This window comes from Anguilla rostrata, chromosome 15 (assembly GCF_018555375.3).
Source record: "Anguilla rostrata isolate EN2019 chromosome 15, ASM1855537v3, whole genome shotgun sequence".
NCBI classification, from domain to species: Eukaryota; Metazoa; Chordata; class Actinopteri; order Anguilliformes; family Anguillidae; genus Anguilla; species Anguilla rostrata.
Window position 1 is genome coordinate 490,056 of NC_057947.1, and position 25,433 is coordinate 515,488.

A 25,433-nucleotide genomic window follows, 5' to 3' on the forward strand; every position below is an offset into this window, starting at 1 on the left:
GGCTTGCTCAGCAAATAGAGCTTGGCATTTGATACATTGCCATTTAAGAAACATTTCAAAGGGTTATGGAGCATGTCCATCTCTGAGGCAAACATAATTAAAACCCTGACAATACCCAGTAATAATGGGCCTTCATAAGAGTCATATAACTTTTTTATAAGTACTACATAATCAGTAATAATTGCTCATGTGCAGATAGTCATACAGTGTGTTAATGTCTGTTGCCGCAATTGACATTACCATGACATAATAAGTGATGCACACCAACTGCCTCTTTGCAACTGCTGACATAGGCAGTTATTACTGTTTATGTGATGCGTATGAAGGGGCTATGTAGCTATGTGGAGCTGCAGCAATGCACCTGTATCTCAAAAAGCATGTCAGCGCACGTAACATTTCTCTTCATGTCTGCGTACTGCTTGAATGTGCCTGTGCAGAACTTTGCATGCAAAGAAACAAAATAAACAAACATTTTTTTAAATTGTTTGTTCTTTGCAAGGGACATATCAAAAGGCATAATTGGCCAACTAGAAACAAGCAATGCACTACATTATATTCTGGCAACTAGGTTAATAAAAAAAGGGTAACAGAGAGGGAGATAGTAAAAACAGAAGCACAAGGAGAGATGGGTAATGCCCACCGGTGCCTGCCCGCAGCAGATGGGTTCGTCCTCTGAGTCCAGTTCTGCTCAAGGTTTCTTCCTGTTATCAGTCAGGGAGTTTTTCCTTCAATCAATCAATCAAACTTTATTTGTATAGCACATTTCATACAGTAAGTGCAACTTAATGTGCTTCACAGAAAATAATTGCAAAGAATAATTGAAATAATTTAAAAGAATTATTTTAATTATAATTAAAAAGATAGAAAAGGAACAAACAAATAATAATAATAATAGTAATAATAATAATAATAATAATAATAATAATAATAATAATAATAATAATAAATAAATAATAAAATAAATAAAACTAAACTAAATAAATAAAAGCAATGCAAAAACCTAGGTAAAAGCAATGCCAAAAAGGTGTGTCTTAAGATTTTTTTTTAAAATGTCCACAGACTCAGAAACCTGTAGATTCTCCGGCAGGCTGTTCCAAAAGCTAGGACCATAATAGCTAAAAGCTTTCATGCTTTTGTTCAGCCCTTGACAGTAAACCTACATCAAGTCAGGTCTTCGCACTACCTAAAGCATCTCGGATAAATAGGCAGGTGCATTGCCATTTAGTGATTTCAAAACCAATAAAAGGATCTTAAAATCTATTCTAAAACTAACAGGCAACCAATGCAAGGACTTTAAAATGGGAGTGATGTGTGCTCTCCTTCTGGTCTTTGTCAGTACGCGTGCTGCTGCATTCTGCACAAGTTGTAACTAGAGCCCGACCGATATATCGGTATGGCCGATATATCGGCCATTATTTGACTTTTTTGACAACATCGGGATCGGCAGTTATGCCGCCGATGTGCCCCGATTTTTTAATAAGTATAATAAACAAAAAAACAATGATTATTCATCTGTACTTGTCTGTTCGAACGTTGTAATTGCTATTTACTAGAATTATCCAGTAGAGAGAGCTCTAATACATGTGTGAACTGCAGCAGCTGACGCGCTACTTCTCTAATAAGACGTTTGTCACTTGTGCCTCATCCAATATTCTCCACTGCAAGACTTGTCTGCACAGATTCGATTGCCGCAATGAAGGTATCTATATTTAGTGAAAGTTTTTAATTAAATGCGTTTACGACCACTATGTTTATTAATCCTCATTATCAAGCAAGCGAGCTAGCTAACATATTTGGTTCACTTTAGCAAGCTAGCTGGCTAGCAAGCCTTTATGAAGTGGCAGTGAGCACATAAGCAGCGTAGGATCTACATTTCCAGAGGACATCGCTGTATTCTCAAATAAATAACCAGCCAAAATAAAATGGTGATTGAATGTATCACACATTTGCTTTTTTATCTGAGATAATGATATTAGCTACTATATGATTCTGTGTAAATAGCCAACGCGTGATTGCAAGCGAGTGTGTCATCTAGTCACGCGTCATCGTAGCAAGCTAACCAGACAGTAAAAACGCAGATAAAACACTTCTAACATGGATCATTTTAAGCCATGTTATCTAGCTTTGTCGTGATAACACGAGAGAAGGATTGCTGTTGGAGAAGTGAATCAACCAACAGTTAGCGCGGGTAACCTGCACGAAAGCGCATTGTAGTTTTTTTTCACGTATTTCATCCAGTCAATTTAATTTCATCTAACGTTACACTTGATTCACTCTTTAGCTCCGCTAGATAATGTCTTACTCTTTGAGATCATGTAGTAGAAATAAAATAAGAAAATATAATTCATTTAACTTACTAAGAATATATAATAAGAAATAATGAGGCTGTGTCAATAGCTAATGCGTTATTGCGAGGGAGTGTGTCATCTAGTCACGCGTCAGAGCGCATTGTAGTTATTTTCACCGCCTAATTCTTATGGACAGGGAAGCTCGCTAGATAGTCTTACTCTTTGAGATCATGTAGTAGGAATAAAATAAGAAAATATAATTAATGTACTGAGAATAGATACTAAGAAATAATAACAACAAATTAATAACAACAACAACAATAATAATAATATTCATAAAAATACTTGTTTAAAACTGGAAAACTGATTTTTTTATTATTTTATTTTTGATGGCTGGAAAAGAAAGGAGTGAAAGCAAGGTGTGGAGTTATTTTGATTTCACACACTTAAATATGGTGTTTATATATATATATATATATATATTTAATTTAATATCATCTTTTACTTTTTCTATCTAAAAAGTTCTTTGTGTGTTTATTTTTATTTTTATTTGTTTGCTTATAAGTTAAATGTTCTTAAATATAGAAACGTTAATAAAATATAAGTTTTTCAAATTGATTTGAAAATGTTGCACTTTTTGACAAAATATCGGTCAAAACATTGGTAATCGGTGGGCTAGGACTCTCCAAAATCGGGATTGGCATCGGACCCAAAAATCTAGCATCGGTCGGGCTCTAGTTGTAACTGACCAATTGCTTTTTTTGGAAGACCAGACAGGAGAGCAGCAATCAAGCCTGTTAGTAATAAAACCATGCATTATCTTTTCAGTATCAGCCTAAGAGAGAAACGGTCAAACTCTAGCAATATTCCTTAAATGGTAAAAAGATAATTTTGTGACATTTCTGATGTGGGCCTCCAAATTTAAGTCTGAGTCAATAATGACACCAAGGTTTTTTAACTGGTCCTTGGTGTTGAGTGCAAGTGATTGTAATTTTACAGACAGTTTCTCTCTCTGGGCCTTTTCCCCAATGACTAAAATCTCAGTTTTATCTTTCTTCAACTGGAGGAAATTTTCTGACATCCATACATTTATGTCAGAAATACACTTCACTAAGGAGTCAATGGGGCTAAAATCATCTGGGGATACAGAGATATATAATTGGGTGTCATCAGCATAACTATGAAAATCAATTTTGTGCTTTCTGATGACACAGCCGAGTGGCAACACTTACAGGCTGAAGAGAATAGGGCCCAAGATGGAGCCTTGGGGAACACCACGTGTTATGTCTACTTCACCTGAGGAATGATCACCCAATGCCACAAAGAAATCTTGACCAGTCAAATAGGATCTGAACCATTGGAGAACTCTGCCGGACAGACCAACACAGTTCTCAAGTCTGTCCAGAAGGATATTATGATCAACTGTATCAGCGGCGCTGAGGTCTAAGAGAACAAGGACAGAGAGCTTTTTTGCATCGGTGTTCATTCTAAGATCATTTACTACCTTGACTAGGGCAGTCTCTGTACTGTGGTTTGCCCTAAAACCAGACTGTAACATATCAAGCACATTGTAATTGCGAAGAATTCATTTAGCTGATTAAAAACCAACTTTTCTAAAATCTTACTTAAAAAAGGGAGGTTGGATATGGGCCGGTAGTTACTAAGAACCAAACAATCCATATTACTTTTGTTCCTTGCCACTGTTGCCCTAGGCTTACTCTTTTGGGGCCGGTTCTCTGTAAAGCTGCTTTGTGACAAAGCTCCTTTGTTAAAAGCGCTATACAAATAAAAATTGATTGATTGATTGATTGATTGATTGATTGACTGATTAATGCATTCTGCACGGGCGGCTGAATCTTGAGCCGTACACTGTGAGCTCCACAACGTTTGGAATACGGACATTTTGTTTTTCTTGATTTGACTCAGTACTCCACAATCTCATGTTTCCTATGTGTAGGGTGCAGGTGAGGGCACCATAATGCTTGGGACAAGTGGCTTCATGGATGTTTCTGATTAGTCAAGTGTGTTCAATTGATTCCTTAGAGCTTTTAGCATCGAATCTTGATTCTAGCCTGTTGATTGCCTTAAGAGACTGTATTGCTGTGTGTCAACATGAGTACCAGGGTTGTGCCAATGAAAGTCAAGGAAGCCATTACAAGGCTGAGAAATAAGAAAAGATCTGTCAGAGAAATAGGCCAAACCTTAGGCTCACCAAAATCAACTGTCTGGAACTGTCATGGTTCTGTGTATCTGTCTCTGTTCTTCCTTGTTGGGCCGCGAGATGGTGTCACTTCTGTTTTGTGTCCTGCTCGTTCCCCTGTTAACTGTATTATTGCTTTCAATTATTTTATTGTTTCTGTTTGTGTCTCATTGTTCCCACCTGTGTCTTGTTATCCCCTCCTTTTCTGGTTTGATTGTTCTTTGAGTTCACTTGTGTCTTGTTACCCGTCTATTTAAGTTCTTTGTCCCCTTGACTTGGTTGCTGGTTCCTTGTGTTTGTTTCTGACCGCATGTACCTGCCCATTTTTTTCCCTGCCTACGTTTCATGTGTGTTTCTACCTGCTGGAGTTTTGGACCTGCTTGTATTCTGCCTGGATGTTTCTGTTCACTGTTTCTGTCCTAGTCATTTGTTTTCTTGTCAAGTTTTTTCTAGTATTTGAGTTTTTTGGTTTTGCCCATCATGGCCTCCTTTTGGTTCCCTGTTTTGTTTATTGTTTATAGTAAAATCTTTTGTTTAAACTTTCCTTTTCAGTTCCTGTGTTTTTTCCACTCTCAAAGAATTTTCACTACAATGAGGAAAAACCCACAAACACCTGCCTGACAGACCAGAAGCACTCTTCAGGAGGCAAGCATGGATGTGTTAGTGACTACTGTCCACAGAATACATCACAAACAGAACTACAGAGGAGACACTGCAAATTGCAAACCCCTAGTTAGCCGCAAAAACAAGATGGCCAGGTTACAGTTTGCTAAGAAGCACCTTAACCCCTTAGCGCACATGCCAAATCTTGCCAATCCTTGCCCATTTAGGGGGTACCCTATTTAAAGCTTTGTAACTCCAGATGTGAACATCACAGAGACTTGAAAAATGGCTTAAGTGAAGCAAGACATTTGTACAATTTACAATACTAACGCAGATTAGTTTATATTCATAATTTTGGAAGAAATAAAGTGCCACAAATGCAATTGTCTAGACAAAAAATCAAAAATTAATTTGCACTTTTTTAGTTTGCAATGAAATACTGAGAGATTGCATATATACTTAAACTATAAACTTAACATGTATAGGTTAAACTATACATGTGCTGGATCAAAAACTTCTTGACCACAAGTTCATAAAATCTAAGGGTGGATATGTAGAACTATTATAGATGTATGAAGCAAAAACTAAGCAGTGTACCCAGTGTCTCCAAATCTGTCCAAAATGTCTAAATTGTGCATTGCTGTGAATCACAACATATTCATGTATTTCACTGCAAATCAACTGTTTTGACTCAAGAAAATCACTTGCATCATTTTCAAGTCGGAATTACAAGCTTTCAGTCAGTACAGTGGTCTAAAATATCTAGTGGTCCAGAAACATATCCAAAATCTCTCCAAAATTAAATAAAATGGTTTTGTCCATTATAAAGCATATAAATGAGCCCCTTATGAAGTTTTACGATGGAACATTGCTATCAGGTTAAAAAATAATTCAAAAATATTGTCACACAATGCGGCACAGTACCTAAATGTGTATTTAACTCTTGTGTGTATTTCTATACTTTGTACTCTGTATGTTTTCTTGTATGGGGATGGGACGGCAACATGAAAACAATTTTCAACAGTCCACCACGTTTTGGCAATGCTCCAACTCTCACGTCATCACTGTTGCATGATTCACAAAAACTATTACACTACTAACAAACGCTTACAGTGTGAAATATCCACATTATATAATACCACTAACCTATTTAAAGACACTCAATTTCAAAAATAACGTATATAACAAAAATATTTTGAGCAGTAATACTTACATAGAAATGATGAAATCTTATCTGTTTTCAGTAGATGGAGACAGAGACAGGAAATCAATGATATAGTTCTACACGCTCCTGTCTTACACCAGAAAACTATGTCAGCTAGGTCTATCAGCAAACATACGGCTTAGCTATGCTCAGAAGTCCTCAATAATAATAGTATTCTTCAAGAAATTTCGAAAAAATCATTGACAAGGTTTCGTTAGCAGCGTCTTTGTTTTACTGCTACCACGTGAATGCGTAATTGAATGCGAGGATAAGAAAACTTCCGGTTACGCTGACATATAAAACGCTATTCCAAAAGCAAAATTAGACATGTTATACATCGTTAGAAAGCTTATACTCTCACCTACTGAATAAATTAATTGTCAATCAAGCCAAACTGTACTAAAAAGGGCGACGACGCCGTAAACAACAGGTGTGGTATTACGCACAGCTATTTTGGAAGGTACCCAGGCATCACACATGCGCCTACATTTCCAAAACGGATTGTCCAAGACAATATATGACCATTCAGTCTCAAAAGGGACATCTACGCGTAAAGCCAATGGTAAGGTTGTGTATTTATTCAATATTTAGTCCTAGATATTGACTGTAGAATGACATGGTATCATTTAAAAAAAACTTTTTCTCGTTTATTTCGTTATTCAGCATTTTCACTGCTGTATGGGCATATCTTAGCGCTATTGTCGGGTTTATCTTGTGGCTATGACAGAATACGATTTTTTAGTGGTGAAAGAATATTTTTATGAATGCCAAGATAGACAATATTGTCCATTATGTCAAGGGTGGGGGGTGTTTTGTAGATGAGACTGCAGGGAGGGGGTGCGTGTTAAATGAACGACCAGAACGACAATGGCGGCACTTCAAAACTCAGTATTCGGCATAGATGTCGTGTATGGTCTACTAATGAATCTAAAACAATGCGTTTCTGTTTCAACTCATACTTTGGTTGCAGTAGCACCGAATTTCTAAGTTTAGTAATCTCGGCACACCGACCACTAGGGGCTTTGCGCTAAAAGGTTAAAGACGCTACAGAGTTTTGGAAAAAGGTCTTGTGGACAGATGAGGCCAACATACATTTGTATCAGAGTGATGGTAAAAGCAAAGTGTGGAGGCCAAAAGGAACTGCCCAAGATCCAAAGCACCCCCCCACATCTGTGAAACATGGTGATGGGGGTGTTATAGTTTGGGCATGTATGGCTGCCACAGGTACTGGCTCACTTGTCATCTTTCATTATGTAACTGCTGACAACAGCAACAAAATGCATCCTAAAGTGCAAAAAGTCATAAAAGAAACATTTTCTCATGTTCAAGCAAATGCCTCATTGGATGGAGCTTGATCCAAAAGCAAGACAATGTAAAAATTAAAAAAAACTTTAATTGCAACCCATCAGAGAAATCCACAAATGTTTTCATCCATCCATGATACATTTTTTATTTTCAGTGCACAATGGACTGGATCGAATCATAACATTATGTAGTGTATCTAACTTTGAATGGCAAGTTTAAGCAAGTAGTACGTTTATACTACTAGAATAGGGTCTTAGCTACTTAGCAACTCTAAACTCTGAGGTCAAGCTTCGAAGCTCGGTGAGGGCAGTTAACCTGAATTGCTCCAGTAAAGATCCATAAACGGGGATAAAGAGCATATTGTATGAGTGGAGAATGGTCAGCAGAAAGGCTAGCGTAGCTAAAGCTGGCCTCTACTCAGGATGCTGCTGGTTGAAGCATTAGAGACAGCAAAGGGTTAATGAAGGAGCACAAGTCCTTGATCTGTTTTCTATTTCAGACCTTCTCACCTGCACTAATAACCTGCCTGAAATCCACTGTCTCCACTAAAGCTGCTTATGGGAGATAAAGATGAAAATCGATCTTCCCCACTGGCTTCAGAGCTTCATTTGGGGGAGGGAACACACACACACACACACAGAAACATGCAAACACACACGCACATACACATACACACACACACACGCACACACACATGCAAATACACACAACATACACACACAAGCACAGAAACACACACACACACATACACACACACACAAACACACATACACATGCACACACACGCAAGCACACACACACACAAGTACAGAAACACACACGAGCACACATAAGCACACACAAGTACAGAAACACACACACACACGCACACACACACGCTCCTGTTGTGAAGTTCTTGCATTAATGATGAATCAAGCTGAATAGGCTCAAAAACGCTGTCAGCACTAATGTAGAAAGCTAATCATAAGACTTCTTTCTGTTCTTCACACACACCGCACACTAGGCTCAGAGAAAATTGCAACCGATTATGATATAGACCCAGATTACAGCATGAACATAATGCATTGCCTGTAAAGTTGGGCTTACTGTGTTGAAGTTGGGAAAGAGTCCAACGGGAGATGCACTGTCCACTGGGAAAGACAGAAAGGGCTTCACATCCAACACGGACTGTGGCGGCATCAGGGAAGGGGTCCGCACAAGAGCCGGGAGCGTACTGCTCTGACACGGACTTCCTGAGAGAGAGAGAGAGAGAAGGGGGAAGAGAGAGAGAGAGAGAGAAGGGGGGGAAGATAAAGAGAGAGATGTCTTAAGCGGAAGAAGTCAGAGATCTATTTTGAGCACTCATATGAATTTAATAAAAGATAAAGTCCACAGGAACGGATGGAGAGAATCTCATCAGCTCTTGGACGAAGCCGAACATGGTCGGCTATCACAGGGCTGTGGAGAGCAACATGTGGCTCGCGGATCTGGGGGAGCGAGGGGGAGCACAGGCCCCAGACCGCTTGCATACATGATCCAACCAGGACTACAGACTGCATGTACACATTGTGCCAAAGCCCAAAGAGGGCTCACTCTCACTGAAGCCTGTGTGACTGGTGCCTGTGCTGGAGCCTGTGCTGGGCCTGACCGCATTCTCACTGATGCCTGTGTGACTGGTGCCTGTGCTGGAGCCTGTGCTGGGCCTGACCGCATTCTCACTGAAGCCTGTGTGACTGGTGCCTGTGCTGGAGCCTGTGCTGGGCCTGACCGAATTCTCACTGATACCTGTGTGACTGGTGCCTGTGCTGGTGCTGACTGCACTCTTACTGTGGCCTGTGTGACTGCAGCTTGTGTAACTGGTGCCTGTGCTGGTGCCTGTGTGACTAGAGCCTGTGTGACTGCAGCCTGTGCGACTGGAGCCTGTGTGACTGGTGCCTGTGCTGGAGCTGACTGCACTCTTACTGCAGCCTGTGTGACTGGTGCCTGTGTGACTGCAGCCTGTGTTACTGGAGCCTGAGTGACTGGTGCCTGTGTGAATGGAGCATGTGTGACTGGTGCCTGTGTGACTGGAGCCTGTGCTGGTGCGTGTGCTGGGCCTGACCGCACTCTCACTGAAGCCTGTGTGACTGGAGCCTCTTCTCCACTCACTGACGAGGCAGCAGACTCTAACTGGCACTCTGCTCTCAACGTTCAGCCCTTCCAGAGAGCTCTGTGATCTTTCTTAACAGCGCCATCAATCACAACTGCACACTGAAAACACTCACCAAATACCATCAAACCAACAGACACACACACAAATCCAGAGAGCTCACATCTGTCTCTTGGCTTATACTGCCAAGAGACAGAAGTGCATGAGAGTGTAAGGCTGGGTGAGCCACCCCTTCAACAAACACATACACACACATGCACACACACACACAAACACACACATGCACACACACACAAACACACGCATGCATGCACACACACATGCACACACACAGAGAGACACATGCACACACACACATGCACGCACACATACACAAAAACACACACACACACATGCATTCACACGCACACATGTATGCATGCACACACACACACACACACACACACTCTCACGCACGCACATACATACACACTCACACATACACACACGCATGCACGCGCGCGCACGCACACATACACACAAACAACAATAGTTAACACAGCCAAACAAATTTTCATCATGTGAGTTGAGTCATGCAGTCAGTTTCAAATGAATTAGATTAGCCCAGCCCTTAAAGGGAAACAGTCATATGAACAAAATAACAATAAAGACATTAAGCATGTACAGTAGAATACCAACAAATATCACTAAAACTTTATCTTTGATATATGAACACATATACATCTTTCTGGATAAGGGAATATATTGAATTGCATTTCATTATTTATTATTATTATTATTATTATTATTATTATTATTATTACCATCATATTATTATTATTATTATTATTACCATCATCATTATTATTATTATTATTATTAATAATAATAATAATAATAATAATAATAATAATAATAATAATCTACATCTGCAACTAAAATGATCAACATAGAATGGTTTATTGGGTAACTAATCAAACCATGCTTACAGATAAAAAGACTGACTGAAGTAAATACTGGAACTGTTCTCCCAATTAAAGGCCCTAATCCTTTCCTATAACCATAGCATGTATTTTGACCAGTGAACGATCATTATTTATTAGAGGCAATCTTTGGTGCAAGTCATCTATGAGACACATGTGGAATTGATTTTTAAAGCAATTTAAAATAGCCTTGCACAAAGTGTAATGTTATTACCCACATATTTTGGTTTTAAGTCCTCCTGACACAGAATAATAGATATTGTGGCCATTACATGTTTCTTCTGACGTTCAGCATAACTGGCAACCCAAATTAAGAAGTGTGCCGTTCAAAATAAAACCATGTAAGTCCTGGCCTTAAGCAGAAACAGCAGAATTAAACTTAAGTGGTTTCATTCTGAGAAATCCCCTCACTGACAGAAAGGAGAGCGTTTGCTACAGCCAAATCAACCTCAGAGGTTTTGCTTTAAGTGAACCCAAAACTTTTTGGCTGAACCGCAACAGTGGGGCCAGCCCTACAAACACAAATGTCTGTGACTGAGTGACTGACTGACTGACTGACTGAGTGAAGTTACACCATTGGTTGGCCCAGTTATAAAGTTACACCATTGGTCGGCCGGATCACATGTGTTTGGTCCAGCCATATACTAGGTTTTAACCTGGTCTTGTTTAGTCATTCTTCTGAGGACAGTGTTCAGGGTATTCAGGTCAACACTCACCCTAATGCAGGGCACTGCATCTCCGAAACACACCGCAGTACCGGAGCAGCCAACAGTGTGTTGCGTGTGTGTGCATGTATGCGTGCATACGTGTGTGTGTGTGTGTGTGAATGTACGCGTGCATACGTGTGTGTGTGTGTGTGTGTGTGTGTGTGAATGTACGCATGCATACGTGTGTGTGTGTGTGTGTGAATGTACGCGTGCATACGTGTGTGTGTGAATGTACGCGTGCATACGTGTGTGTGTGCGTGTGTGTGCATGTACGCGTGCATACGTGTGTGTGTGTGTGTGTGTGTGAATGTACGCGTGCATACGTGTGTGTGTGTGTGTGAATGTACGCATGCATACGTGTGTGTGTGTGTGTGTGTGTGAATGTACGCGTGCATACGTGTGTGTGTGTGTGTGTGTGTGTGAATGTATGCGTGCATACGTGTGTGTGTGTGTGTGTGAATGTACGCGTGCATACGTGTGTGTGTGTGTGAATGTACGCGTGCATACGTGTGTGTGTGTGTGTGTGAATGTACACGTGCATACATGTGTGTGTGTGTGTGAATGTACGCGTGCATACGTGTGTGTGTGTGAGTGTGTGTGAATGTACGCGTGCATACGTGTGTGTGTGTGTGTGAATGTACGCGTGCATACGTGTGTGTGTGTGTGAATGTACGCGTGCATACGCTGTGTGTGTGTGTGTGCATGTACGCGTGCATACGTGTGTGTGTATGTACGCGTGCATACGTTTGTGTGTGTGTGTGAATGTACGCGTGCATACGTGTGTGTGTGCGTGTGTGTGCATGTACGCGTGCATATGTGTGTGTGTGAATGTACGCGTGCATACGTGTGTGTGTGTGTGTGAATGTACGCATGCATACGTGTGTGTGTGTGTGTGTGTGAATGTACGCATGCATACGTGCGTGTGTGCATAAACCATGTAAATAAAACCATGTAAGTCCTGGCCTTAAGCAGAAACAGCAGAATTAAACTTAAGTGGTTTCATTCTGAGAAATCCCCTCACTGACAGAAAGGAGAGCGTTTGCTACAGCCAAATCAACCTCAGAGGTTTTGCTTTAAGTGAACCCAAAACTTTTTGGCTGAACCGCAACAGTGGGGCCAGCCCTACAAACACAAATGTCTGTGACTGAGTGACTGACTGACTGACTGACTGACTGACTGAGTGAAGTTACACCATTGGTTGGCCCAGTTATAAAGTTACACCATTGGTCGGCCGGATCACATGTGTTTGGTCCAGCCATATACTAGGTTTTAACCTGGTCTTGTTTAGTCATTCTTCTGAGGACAGTGTTCAGGGTATTCAGGTCAACACTCACACTAATGCAGGGCACTGCATCTCCGAAACACACCGCAGTACCGGAGCAGCCAACAGTGTGTTGCGTGTGTGTGCATGTATGCGTGCATACGTGTGTGTGTGTGTGTGTGAATGTACGCGTGCATACGTGTGTGTGTGTGTGTGTGTGTGTGTGTGAATGTACGCATGCATACGTGTGTGTGTGTGTGTGTGAATGTACGCGTGCATACGTGTGTGTGTGAATGTACGCGTGCATACGTGTGTGTGTGCGTGTGTGTGCATGTACGCGTGCATACGTGTGTGTGTGTGTGTGTGTGTGAATGTACGCGTGCATACGTGTGTGTGTGTGTGTGAATGTACGCGTGCATACGTGTGTGTGTGTGTGTGTGTGTGAATGTACGCGTGCATACGTGTGTGTGTGTGTGTGTGTGAATGTATGCATGAATACGTGTGTGTGTGTGTGTGTGAATGTACGCGTGCATACGTGTGTGTGTGTGTGAATGTAAGCGTGCATACGTGTGTGTGTGTGTGTGTGTGAATGTACACGTGCATACGTGTGTGTGTGTGTGAATGTACGCGTGCATACGTGTGTGTGTGTGAGTGTGTGTGAATGTACGCGTGCATACGTGTGTGTGTGTGTGTGAATGTACGCGTTCATACGTGTGTGTGTGTGAATGTACGCGTGCATACGCGTGTGTGTGTGTGTGTGCATGTACGCGTGCATACGTGTGTGTGTATGTACGCGTGCATACGTTTGTGTGTGTGTGTGAATGTACGCGTGCATACGTGTGTGTGTGCGTGTGTGTGCATGTACGCGTGCATATGTGTGTGTGTGAATGTACGCGTGCATACGTGTGTGTGTGTGTGTGAATGTACGCATGCATACGTGTGTGTGTGTGTGTGTGTGTGTGAATGTACGCATGCATACGTGCGTGTGTGTGTGTGTGTGTGAATGTACGCGTACATACGTGTGTGTGTGTGTGTGTGAATGTACGCGTGCATATGTGTGTGTGTGTGTGTGTGTGAATGTACGCGTGCATACGGTGTGTGTGTGTGTGTGTGTGTGTGAATGTACGCGTGCATACGTGTGTGTGTGTGTATGTACGCGTGCATACGTGTGTGTGTGTGTGTGAATGTACGCATGCATACGTGTGTGTGTGTGTGTGTGTGTGAATGTACGCATGCATACGTGCGTGTGTGTGTGTGTGTGTGTGTGAATGTACGCGTACATACGTGTGTGTGTGTGTGTGTGTGAATGTACGCGTGCATATGTGTGTGTGTGTGTGTGTGAATGTACGCGTGCATACGTGTGTGTGTGTGTGTGTGTGAATGTACGCGTGCATACGTGTGTGTGTGTGTGTATGTACGCGTGCATACGTGTGTGTGTGTGTGTGAATGTACGCGTGCATACGTGTGTAAATTTGTATGTATGTGTGCATATGTAAATGGATGGTAAATGGACTGCATTTATATAGCGCTTTTATCCAAAGCGCTTTACAATTGATGCCTCTCATTCGCCAGAGCAGTTAGGGGTTAGGTGTCTTGCTCAAGGACACTTCGACATGCCCAGGGCGGGGTTTGAACCAGCAACCCTCCGACTGCCAGACAATCGGTCTTACCTCCTGAGCTATGTCGCCCCTTATATGTGTGTGTGTGCATATGTATGTGTCCAGACGTATGTATGTGTGTGTATATGTACATGTGCATACGTGTGTGTGTGTCTGTATATGTATGTGTGCATACGTATGTGTGTGAGTGTGTGTATGTGTATGTGTATGTATGTGTACATTCTGTTTGCATGGATTCAATTTGATGTTAAAACTGGGAAGATGCTTAACCGTTGACCCATGAGTCACTGAAATCTGTTGGTCCTGGTGAGTTAGTGGCTTAAACCCATTCTCCATCTTACAGGGTCATCCTTGCCTGAGCCCAACATCGCTCCACACTAATGAGACTGACTGCCTTCCTCAAGCATGCTGGTAATTCCATCAGTGTGAACTGCTGAAAGTGCTTACTGTGGAACAGTCATTATGATGTCCACACATGCACCCGCTCACATGCAAGTGCTGTTCTGGGAAAATCTAATAAAACACAAAATTCAATTTAAATGCAGACGCATGGTTCGGCGCATCGAGGTTGGCAGAAGAATGGGGCCATTCTGTATCTCTTAATCACAATCTGAAAAGAGGGGTTCATTCCCTTCCATTACAATCACCTGACTGCACAGGGACAGTCAATTAATGCTTGTTGTAAACTTGCGTCTGCAAAAATCGTGAAAACGATTCCAGTTTGAGAAGCGCAACATGGTGGAACCGGATGTCCCTCTGGTCCTTCACACGGTTCACTTTTCACTTGTAGTTCGGCGGGAGCTGACGCGCTTTTTCGGACCGAGCGGTTGAACGTTCGGTCTGAGCGGTTGAAAATTCGGTCTGAGCGGTTGTAGCAGAAATGACCCAGAAGCATTTGCTCACACATTGGGTAGCAGAAATGACCCAGCAGCATCTGCTCACACATTGGGTAGCAGAAATGACCAAGCATCATCTGCTCCCACACTGAGCAGCAAACATTACCCAGCATCATCTGCTCACACACAGGGCAGCAAACATGACCCAGCAGCATCTGCTCACACACTGGGCAGCACCAGCAGACATGACCCAGCAGCATCTGCTCACACACTGAGCAGCAAACATGACCCAGCATCATCTGCTCACACTTTGGGCAGCAAACATGACCCAACAGCATCTGCTCACACTTTGGGCAGCAAACATGACCCAGCAGCATCTGCTCACACACTGAGCAGCAAACATGACCCAGCAGCATCTGCTCACACACTGGGTGGCAGACATGACCCAGCAGCATCTGCTCACACACTGGGCAGCACCAACAAACATGACCCAGCAGAATCCGCTCACACACTGGAGCACGCAAACATGACCCAGCAGCATCTGCTCACACACTGGGCAGCAAACATGACCCAGCAGCATCTGCTCACACACTGGGCAGCAAACATGACCCAGCAGCATCCGCTCACACACTGGGCAGCACCAGCAAACATGACCCAGCAGCATCTGCTCACACACTGGGCAGCAAACATGACCCAGCAGCATCTGCTCACACACTGAGCAGCAAACATGACTCAGCAGCATCTGCTCAAACATTGGGCAGCAAACATGACCCTACAGCATCTGCTCACACACTGGGCAGCACCAACAAACATGACCCAGCAGCACCTGCTCACACACTGAGCAGCAAATATGACCCAACAGCATCTGCTCACACACTGGGCAGCACCAGCAAACATGACCCAGTAGCATCTGCTCACACACTGTGCAGCAAATATGACCCAGCAGCATCTGCTCACACACTGGGCAGCAAACATTACCCAGCAGCATCTGCTCACACACTGGGCAGCAAACATGACCCAGCAGCATCTGCTCACACACTGGGCAGCAAACATGACCCAGCATCTGCTCACACACTGGCAGCAAACATACTCAGCAGCATCTGCTCAAACATGGGCAGCAAACATGACCCAACAGAATCTGCTGCAAACTATGACTGGGCAGCAGAAAAACATGACCAGACAGCACTGCTCACACATGAGCACTAAAATACCAACAGCATCGTCCACACACTGGGCAGCACCAGCAAACATGACGCAGTAGCATCTGCTCACACACTGTGCAGCAAACATGACCCAGCAGCATCTGCTCACACACTGGGCAGCAAACATTACCCAGCAGCATCTGCTCACACACTGGGCAGCAAACATTACCCAGCAGCATCTGCTCACACACTGAGCAGCAAACATGACCCAACAGCATCTGCTCACACACTGGGCAGCAAACATTACCCAGCATCATCTGCTCACACACTGGGCAGCAAACATGACCCAGCAGCACAGAGAATCCTGCTGACTGAAAGCTATTTTGGATTTCTGGGCAAATTTCATGTGAAAAACCATGAGAAAATCAGTATTTAAAAATCAGCACTTAAAAATCAGTACCAAAAAATCAGCACTTAAATCCACACTAACACGGCACAGTAACCCCAACAGTGCTTCAGTTCTGATCTTCATCAACCGTACCGCCATTTTGTCAGTATTTCTGAATGGACAGCATGTGCAAACAGCTGACATGTTAGGCAAGTGTTCCGTTTGGATAATCAGACACACAGCATGTAAAAGTGGCATGCCTCATCTGTACAAGGCAGGGACTGGAATGAAATGTTCAGCACCGTGTGTGTGAGTGTATGTGTGTGAGAGTGTGTTTATGTATGTGTGTCTGCAGATGTGTGTGCATGTGTGTGTGTGTGCACGTGCATGTTTGTAGGTGTGTTTGTGCGTGTGTGTGTGTGCGCATGTGCATGTTCGTAGGCGTGTTTGTGCATGTGTGTGTGTGTGTGTGCATGTTTGTTGGTGTGTTTTTGCATGTGTGTGTGTGCATGTGCACGTTTGTAGGTGTGTTTGTGCATGTGTGTGTGTGCATGTGCATGTTTGTTGGTGTGTTTGGGCATGTGTATGTGTGTGCTAGTGCATATTTGTTGGTGTGTTTGGGCGTGTGTGTGTGTGTGTGTGTGCTAGTGCATATTTGTTGGTGTGTTTGGGCGTGTGTGTGTGTGTGTGTGCTACTGCATATTTGTTGGTGTGTTTGGGCATGTGTGTGTGTGTTGTGTGCTAGTGCAGTTTGTTGGTGTGTTGGGCATGTGTGTGGTGTGGTGTGTGTGTGCATCATTTGTGGTGTGTTTGTGCGTGTGTGTGTGTGTGTGCTGTTGCTAGGGTGTTTGGCATGTGTGTGTGTGTGTGTGTGTGTGTGCATGCATTTTGTTGGTGTGTTGTGCATGTGCATGTGTGGTGTGTGTGTGCTAGTGCATATTTGTTGGTGTGTTTGGGCATGTGTGTGTGTGTGTGCTAGTGCATATTTGTTGGTGTGTTTGGGCATGTGTGTGTGTGTGTGTGCTAGTGCATATTTGTTGGTGTGTTTGGGCATGTGTGTGTGTGTGTGTGTGCTAGTGCATATTTGTTGGTGTGTTTGGGCGTGTGTGTGTGTGTGTGCTAGTGCATATTTGTTGGTGTGTTTGGGCATGTGTGTGTGTGTGTGTGTGTGTGTGCTAGTGCATATTTGTTGGTGTGTTTGGGCATGTGTGTGTGTGTGTTGTGTGGTGGTTGGCATTTGTTGGTGTGTTTGGTGTGTGTTGTGTGTGCTAGTGCATATTTGTTGGTGTGTTTGGGCATGTGTGTGTGTGTGTGTGTGTGCTAGTGCATATTTGTTGTGTGTTGTGTGTGTGTGCATGTGTGTGTGTGTGTGTGCTAGTGCATATTTGTTGGTGTGTTTGGGCATGTGTTGTGTGTGTGTGTCTAGTGCATATTTGTTGGTGTGTTTGGGCATGTTGTGTGTGTGTGTGTGCTAGTGCATTGTTGGTGTGTTGGGCATGTGTGTGTGTGTGTATTGTGATGTGTTGGGCATGTGGTGTGTGATGTGTGTGTTGTCTAGTGCTATTGTTGTGTGTTTGGGCATGGTGGTGTGTGTGTGCTAGTGCATATTTGTTGGTGTGTTTGGGCATGTGTGTGTGTGTGTGCTAGTGCATATTTGTTGGTGTGTTTGGGCATGTGTGTTTGGTGAATCCATACTCCCCCTGCCCACCTGAGAAGGTGTGAGAGACAGCGATGAGCAGCCAGACAACCCAAAGCGAAGCCTGCTCGGCTGTCTGGACAGGATGGTCTGAGTACAGTTACAGTTGAGGCTAAAAGTTTACATAGGCTAAAGGCTACAGACATTCAAACTAAATTTTTCACGACACAATTCATGTAACCACACATTTCCTGTGTTAAGTCAATTAGGGTATCTACTTTATTTCCATCAGAGGTCATTTCAAAAGAATAGCTAAGAGACAGCTTTATTTCAGCTTTTATGCACTATATCAGGTTTTCAGTGGGTCAAAAGTTTACTTTGTCACTGTTTGGTGGCATTGCCTTTTATATGCTTAACTTGAATCGAACGCTTGGGGTAGCCTTCCACAAGCTTCTCACAATACTTTGCCAGAATTTGTGCCCATTCCTCCTGACAGAACTGGTGTAACTCAATCAGGTTTGTGGGCCTCCTTACACGGACACACTTTTTCAGTTCAGTCCACAATTTTTCTATGGGTTTCAGGTCAGGGCTTTGTAATGGCCACTCCAATACTTTCACTCTGTTGTCTTTAAGCCATTTTGTTACAACTTTGGAGGTATGCTTAGGATCATTGTCCTGCTGGGAGACCCTGTTGTGACCAAGTTTTAACTTTCTAGCTGATGACTTGAGGTGTTGCTTCAGTATTTCTAGATAACCCTTTTTCATGATGCCATCTATTTTCTGTAGGGCACATGTCGCTTTTCCAGCAAAACACCCCCACAACATGATGCTGCCACCCCAATGTTTCACAGTTGGGATGGTGTTCTTCGGATTAAAAGCATCACCCTTTTTCCTCCATACAGCTGAAGCAAAACGTTCGCCACAGTTCTCAACATCTGCAAGATCTCCCTGTAAAGATACTGTAAACACACAGCATTTGCAAGTTCTCCCTGTAAATATACCATAAACACACAGCATCTGCAAGTTCTCCCTGTAAATATACCATAAACACACAGCATCTGGAATTCTCCCTGTAAATATACTACAGCATAAACACACAGCATCTGCAAGTTTTCCCTGTAAATATACTGCAGCATAAAACCACAGCATCTGCAAGTTCTCCCTGTAAATATATCATAAACACACAGCATCTGCAAGTTCTCCATGTAAATATACTACAGCATAAACACACAGCATCTGAAAGCTCTCCCTGTAAATATACTACAGTATAAACACACACCATCTGTAAGTTCTCCCAGAAAATACACTATAAACACACAAAATCTGCAAGCTCTCCCTGTTAAAATAGTACGCATGCACAACATCTGCATGTATTGCATGTTTGAAAACACTTTGCATTTAAAAGTAAAAGGAAACAAAAGAACAAACAAACAAATAAATCAAGGATCTACTTCCTTCACATCTGTGAAGGAGTTATGTTTGAAAGCCAAAGAGAGAGTGCACTGAGGAGCTGATACACATCTGTTTCCCAGGCCTACCTCTGCCAAATACACACAACACACATTTCACCAAGCCTAAACAACGTTTTGACAACATTAAGGGCTAGTGGAAGTGCTGGGGTCAGCAGGGGGAATGTCTTTACCAGAAAATTTGTCACGTTGTCAATAAAGTTATCAAAATCTGAAAGTGATATATAATGTTGATCCCGGTAAACAAAGAACTGAGGCGACGAGCCTACGGACAATGCGCAACCAATCTACAGAGGGACTGTCACACTACGCCACCGGAGAAAGATAACAAATGTGACGTCACATACGTTTCAAAAACAACAGAAGCACTGCCAGAAACCAAATGATGTAATAAAGACAAACCGACAAGACAAAAAGTCACAAAGTCACAAAAACCTCATGTCATTCAGTGTTACGGAAATAAAATGAGAATAGCTGTCACTGTGGGCAGAAAAAAGGAATACAGAGTAAAAACAGCTCTCCTTGCCTTCTCCTGGTTTACAGTAGGATGTAAGCACATCCAGTTAATAGCACAAACAGAACATTACACATTACAGGACCAGTGCAAATAAACACAGAATTAATTATCTCATACTCAAAAGCTTGTCCCTTGGGACAGAGTAAATAAGCCTGGCGTGAAGCATAAGTGCAAACCCAAGGGAAGCTTAAAACAAATAAGACTGCTGCTAAAACTGTCAGCTTGGGCCTTTGCCCATTAACACATTTGCATTGGAGCATGTCTTTCCTCCACTGCAAATCATTTTCAGAGACTGATTGTACCTAGAGCTCTTTTGATTTTTCTAACTCTATAGTTTCCATGGAGACAAAGGAAAGGGAAGAACAGGGTTCCCTGCCACGCAGAGGCTCCTAGGAAAACTGACACTGTTTAAAATGTTAATGTTTTAACAGCACTTTCTCCTGCAGAAGTGGGTCTTAACTGGTGCAATAACAGTCCCTCTCCACCAACACAGAAGCTGCCCTAGCCGCCTCTTCAGACGTCTGCCACACGCTGGCTTTTCAAAGAAAGATAAACGCTAGCTTAAACACGCCTCTTAGCCATGGTGCAGGTTTTAAATGTCGTCAGGGCTCATAACAGCCTGCATGAAATTGCTTCAGCGGAGAACTTCACCAGATGTTGTTTAACATTATGGGAATGAATGGCTATGGGAACTATATGCGTTACTGTTCACAGCAAAAGCAGCCAAGCCTCAAATCACATCACATCTCATATCACATAACCAAGGCTGATGGACGATAAAGTGAAGCATACACAGTCACATTAAAATGATAATTCATAATTCATCAAAGTGTTAAACATTGCTATAATCCTTCCTACAGTAAAGGATGGGGATCTGTCATTCCAGTTTTAAATACTAAAACAGCTTGTCTACATTTATACATTAGTCTGTCAGTATTACAAAATTTTTAAATCAGTATTTTAAACATTGAAATCAAGGCTGTGAGGGGATGATAAATGACAGTTGTGTGTACCTACATAGAGTGCTAACCCTTTGAATGTTATTCCATAAGCCCTGCTCTCCCATCACTGCACTCTCCCTCCATTCTGTTCGGTACAGATCTTTCATACGGCTTTTGCTTTCACACCTGGTTAATGAAAGTCTTCCAAAATGTCCCCTTTTCGGGCAACATAATCAAAAAACTTCGGCCAAACATTTTCAAATAGATAACCAGCAGCAGCCAGTGGGAAGGTCCATATTTGTGTAATATACAAAGTATTGGCTGACCATAAAGGACTGACCTTGACAGTTATTACATTATTATTATTACATTACAGGCATTTAGCAGATGCTCTTATCCAGAGCGACTTACACAACTTTTTTACATAGCATTTTTTACATTGTATCCATTTATACAGCTGGACATATACTGAAGCAATTTCGGTTAAGTACCTTGCTCAAGGGTACAACGGCAGTGCCCTACCCGGGAACCTGCGACCTTTCGGTTACAAGCCCAGTTCCTTACCCACTGTGCTACACTCCGTCCATTGTTGTTGTCTTGTTGAAGACTAAAAGAGAAAATGAGCAGAAGAACAACAGGAAGGACAGATGCAACAGAAACTTCTGAAGGGCTAAAGCCTCAGGATTTAGAGCAACACCTCTGCCTCCCTCCATCCGGCAGGTGAATTTGGTGTGGCTTTCTTTAATATAGCAAATGTAGGTCAATAGCAGCCATTCTCTGTCCTGGAGCCTAACTTGGCCGGGCATGTAATTATAGTTGAGCGGGTAGGAGAAGAGGAACTTGATCATTTGTCAGCCCGTATTGATTTCAGGTTATTTCAGCCCTGCTGAATGGGATTAGAGACAAAGCCGTGTCATTGGTCACGTGGGAGTCAAGCGTTCTGTGCGTGGCGACACCACGTCGCTCGCTGGCCAGACTGCCCGTGTGCTCTCCTACCCATAACCCCCCCCCCCCCCAATATCCCGCTCATCCACTGCTTCCTGCCACACTGCTACTCTGAATTTCACTGGAGCCAAGGATCAGACAGGAACTAGAATAACCTGTTGTTTCCCAAGCCGGAAAACCTGTTGGTTGACAGTTAGCTCGATAATGAAATTCCCTTGATTTAACTAAGTATACTGCTCCTAAATTTAACAAATGGATGGCTTAAAGTAAGCGTGAGTAAGTAGGGCTTATCCGGTTTAGGATTAGGATTCTTAATTTTTGAATTTGTTCAATTGTATCTTGATCCAAGCTGTTCTATTTTTCTTCAACCAACAGCTACAGCTGCAGGCAGCACATGAATCCTAAATAACTGTCGTCTGATACAGGAGGTAACCAGCGCTGGAGTACACAGCTGTTTATATAACTGTGGTCTGATACAGGAAGTAACCAGCGCTGGAGTACACAGCTGATTATATAACTGTGGTCTGATACAGGAAGTAACCAGTGCCTGAGTATACAGCTGTTCATATAACTGTGGTCTGATACAGGAAGTAACCAGTGCCTGAGTATACAGCTGTTCATATAACTGTGGTCTGATAAAGGAAGTAACCTGCGCTGGAGTACACAGCTGTTTATATAACCAAGCCTGGGTACCTGGTAATAACAAAGCCCAGCACAGGCACCAGCCCTACAGCACCCAAGCTGAGCTGTGCTGTGCACCTCTGCTTTAAACAATAAACAAATAAAAATATTATTTAGTCTGAAATCTGGAGCTCTGGGATTGATAATGGGAAAGTAAAACAAAGTATAAGACTGCAGACAGACAGACCTTATTAATATTCCACATTCATGAATAAATGCATAACTGACTAGGGCGTATAACAAAGATGGACAGATGCATTCACTGCTTGTGCTCTCTCTTCAACTATGAATTACTTCCCTCCTTGTACAATAAAATACATTCAACCTGTAGGCTTTAATATTTGATGAGATGTACACTGAAATTATTAAACTTGATTATGCAAATGATTACCTGCTTGAATAAAAGTAGCAAATTAAATATTAATCTTTAATGAAGAAAATGAAGAGTGACTTGAACGAAGCGACCAGATTAGCATTTAGATTCAGTGTAGCACAGCAGGAGACGCGTCCATCAACCACTGACATCTTTTGGAACACAGACAGAGTGTCATGGTCCTGTGTTCTTGTCTGCGTTTCCCCTGTTGGGCCGCCAGATGGCGGCACTTCTGTTTTGTGTCCTGCTCCCCCTGTGTTAATTATATGATTGTTTTCAATTGTCTCATTATTGGTTCTTGATTGTCTCGTTTTCCCTTCCCTCTCTGTGGCCTGATTGTTCATGGTGCCCTCCTGTGTCTCGTCAGTGTCTGTTCTATTTAAGTTTCCCCCTCCCTTGACTCAGGTGCTGGTTCCTTGTGGTTATGTCAGATTGTTTGTGCGTAAGCCTCTGCCCCATGTGTTCCTGCCCATGTCTTGGTTTTCTAGTGTTTTTTGGAGTTTCTGTATTTCCTTTGTTCCTGTGTTTGTTTCTACGTATGTTTGCGCCGACCGTATGTACCTGCCTGTGTTTGTGACCTGTTTGTGTTTGTTTGAATTACCCTTGTGTTCTGCCTGCCTGTGTTCTGCCCTGACCGTGTTCTGCCCTGCCTGTATTTGTGAGTCCCCCTTGTTTTCTGCTTTTAGATATTTTTTGAGTTTGTGGTTTTGCCCATTGTGGCCTTGTTTGTTCCCTGTTTGTTTGCCTGTTAGTAAAGTCTTTGTTAATTTTCCCCTTTTTGAGTTTCGTGGTTTTTTCCCACTCTGCGCCTGGGTCCCAGCACCCGTACGGTGACACAGAGACCAAACCCCAGCCGTCCCACAGAAATCTCAAATTAGCGTTATGGTGTTTTTAGTGCCCAGACACCATAAGAATTGTGCCAGTGACACCTGATTATACACTGGAGTTCTGTGGGACTACAGACAGGCCACACTAGGGTTCTGTAAGACTACAAGCAGGCAGAACACTGGGGTTCTGTAGGACTACAGACAGGCCACACTGGGGTTCTGTAAGACTACAGACAGGCAGAACACTGGGGTTCTGTAGGACTACAGACAGGCATAACACTGGGGTGCTGTAGGACTACAGACAGGCAAAACACTGGGGTTCTGTAGGACTACAGAATGGCAGAACACTGGGGTTCTGTAGGACTACAGACAGGCAGAAAACTGGGGTTCTATAGGACTACAGACAGGCGAAACACTGTGGTCCCGTAGGACTACAGACAGGCAGAAAACTGGGGTTCTGTAGGACTACAGACAGACAGCTCTGGGGTTCTGTAGGACTACAGACAGGCATGACACTGGGGTTCTGTAGGACTACAGACAGGCAGAACACTGGGACTACAGACAGGCGAAACACTGGGGTCCTGTAGGACTACAGACAGGCAGAACACTGGGGTTCTGTAGAACTACAGACAGACAGAACACTGGGGTTCTTTAGGACTACAGACAGGCAGAACACTGGGGTTCTGTAGGACTACAGACAGGCAGAACACCGGGGTCCTGTAGGACTGCAGACAGGCAGAAAACTGGGGTTCTGTAGGACTACAGACAGGCAGAACACTGGGGTTCTGTAGGACTACAGACAGGCGGAACACTGGGGTTCTGTAGGCATTCAGCTTCTGCTTTTCAATACTGTGCAAAATTTTTCACTGAATGAGCAGAAAGATTCTCCTGAGAGAGAGGGCTCTTCAGAATGAACGTATTAACACAAACTGGGCATTGCAGTGAGTCTAACGGCATTCCTTGCACCATGATTTCATAATACAGAATTATTAACAGCATTTGTTTTTTTATGTTCAAGTCATATCTGTTCAAGTGTGAATAAAAAAAGTATGATATATTAATGCAATTTCTGATCAAATCTGGCACCTTTGTTTGCATGTAAAAAAAAAAAACATTACATACCAATGGCATAATTCATCATCTCAGTTCTGTTGTTGATCTAGAAAGCTTGCATTGAGCTTAGTCTGTTTTTTCCTCGTACAACTTTCATATCATAACACAAGTACGTTCTACAGTATATTATAAGCACTTTTCAGAATGACTGCCTTTAATTGTAGTAATTTACCATACTAAATATGTGCCAGCACTGATCCCATGTCCTTACAAATGCATAGAACACAAGCATTAGAACATTAGTACACAGGTATGTGTAGAACATTAGAGCACAGGCATGTTTAGAGC

The 25,433-nt window shown here is 42.8% G+C and overlaps 1 protein-coding gene across 3 annotated transcripts in view; it reads right to left on the bottom strand.

The window, feature by feature from the left end:
- Positions 1–25,433, bottom strand: part of LOC135241163 (zinc finger protein 385B-like) — a 115,655-nt gene that overhangs the window by 28,083 nt on the left and 62,139 nt on the right. For 2 of the 3 annotated variants that reach the window (XM_064311321.1, XM_064311322.1), the window contains one exon: positions 8,687–8,832. In XM_064311321.1, coding sequence (XP_064167391.1) covers positions 8,687–8,832 — 146 coding nt within the window. Of the gene's footprint in view, positions 1–640; positions 726–8,686; positions 8,833–25,433 lie in introns of those variants that run through there. The other variant, XM_064311323.1, reaches the window with a different exon arrangement.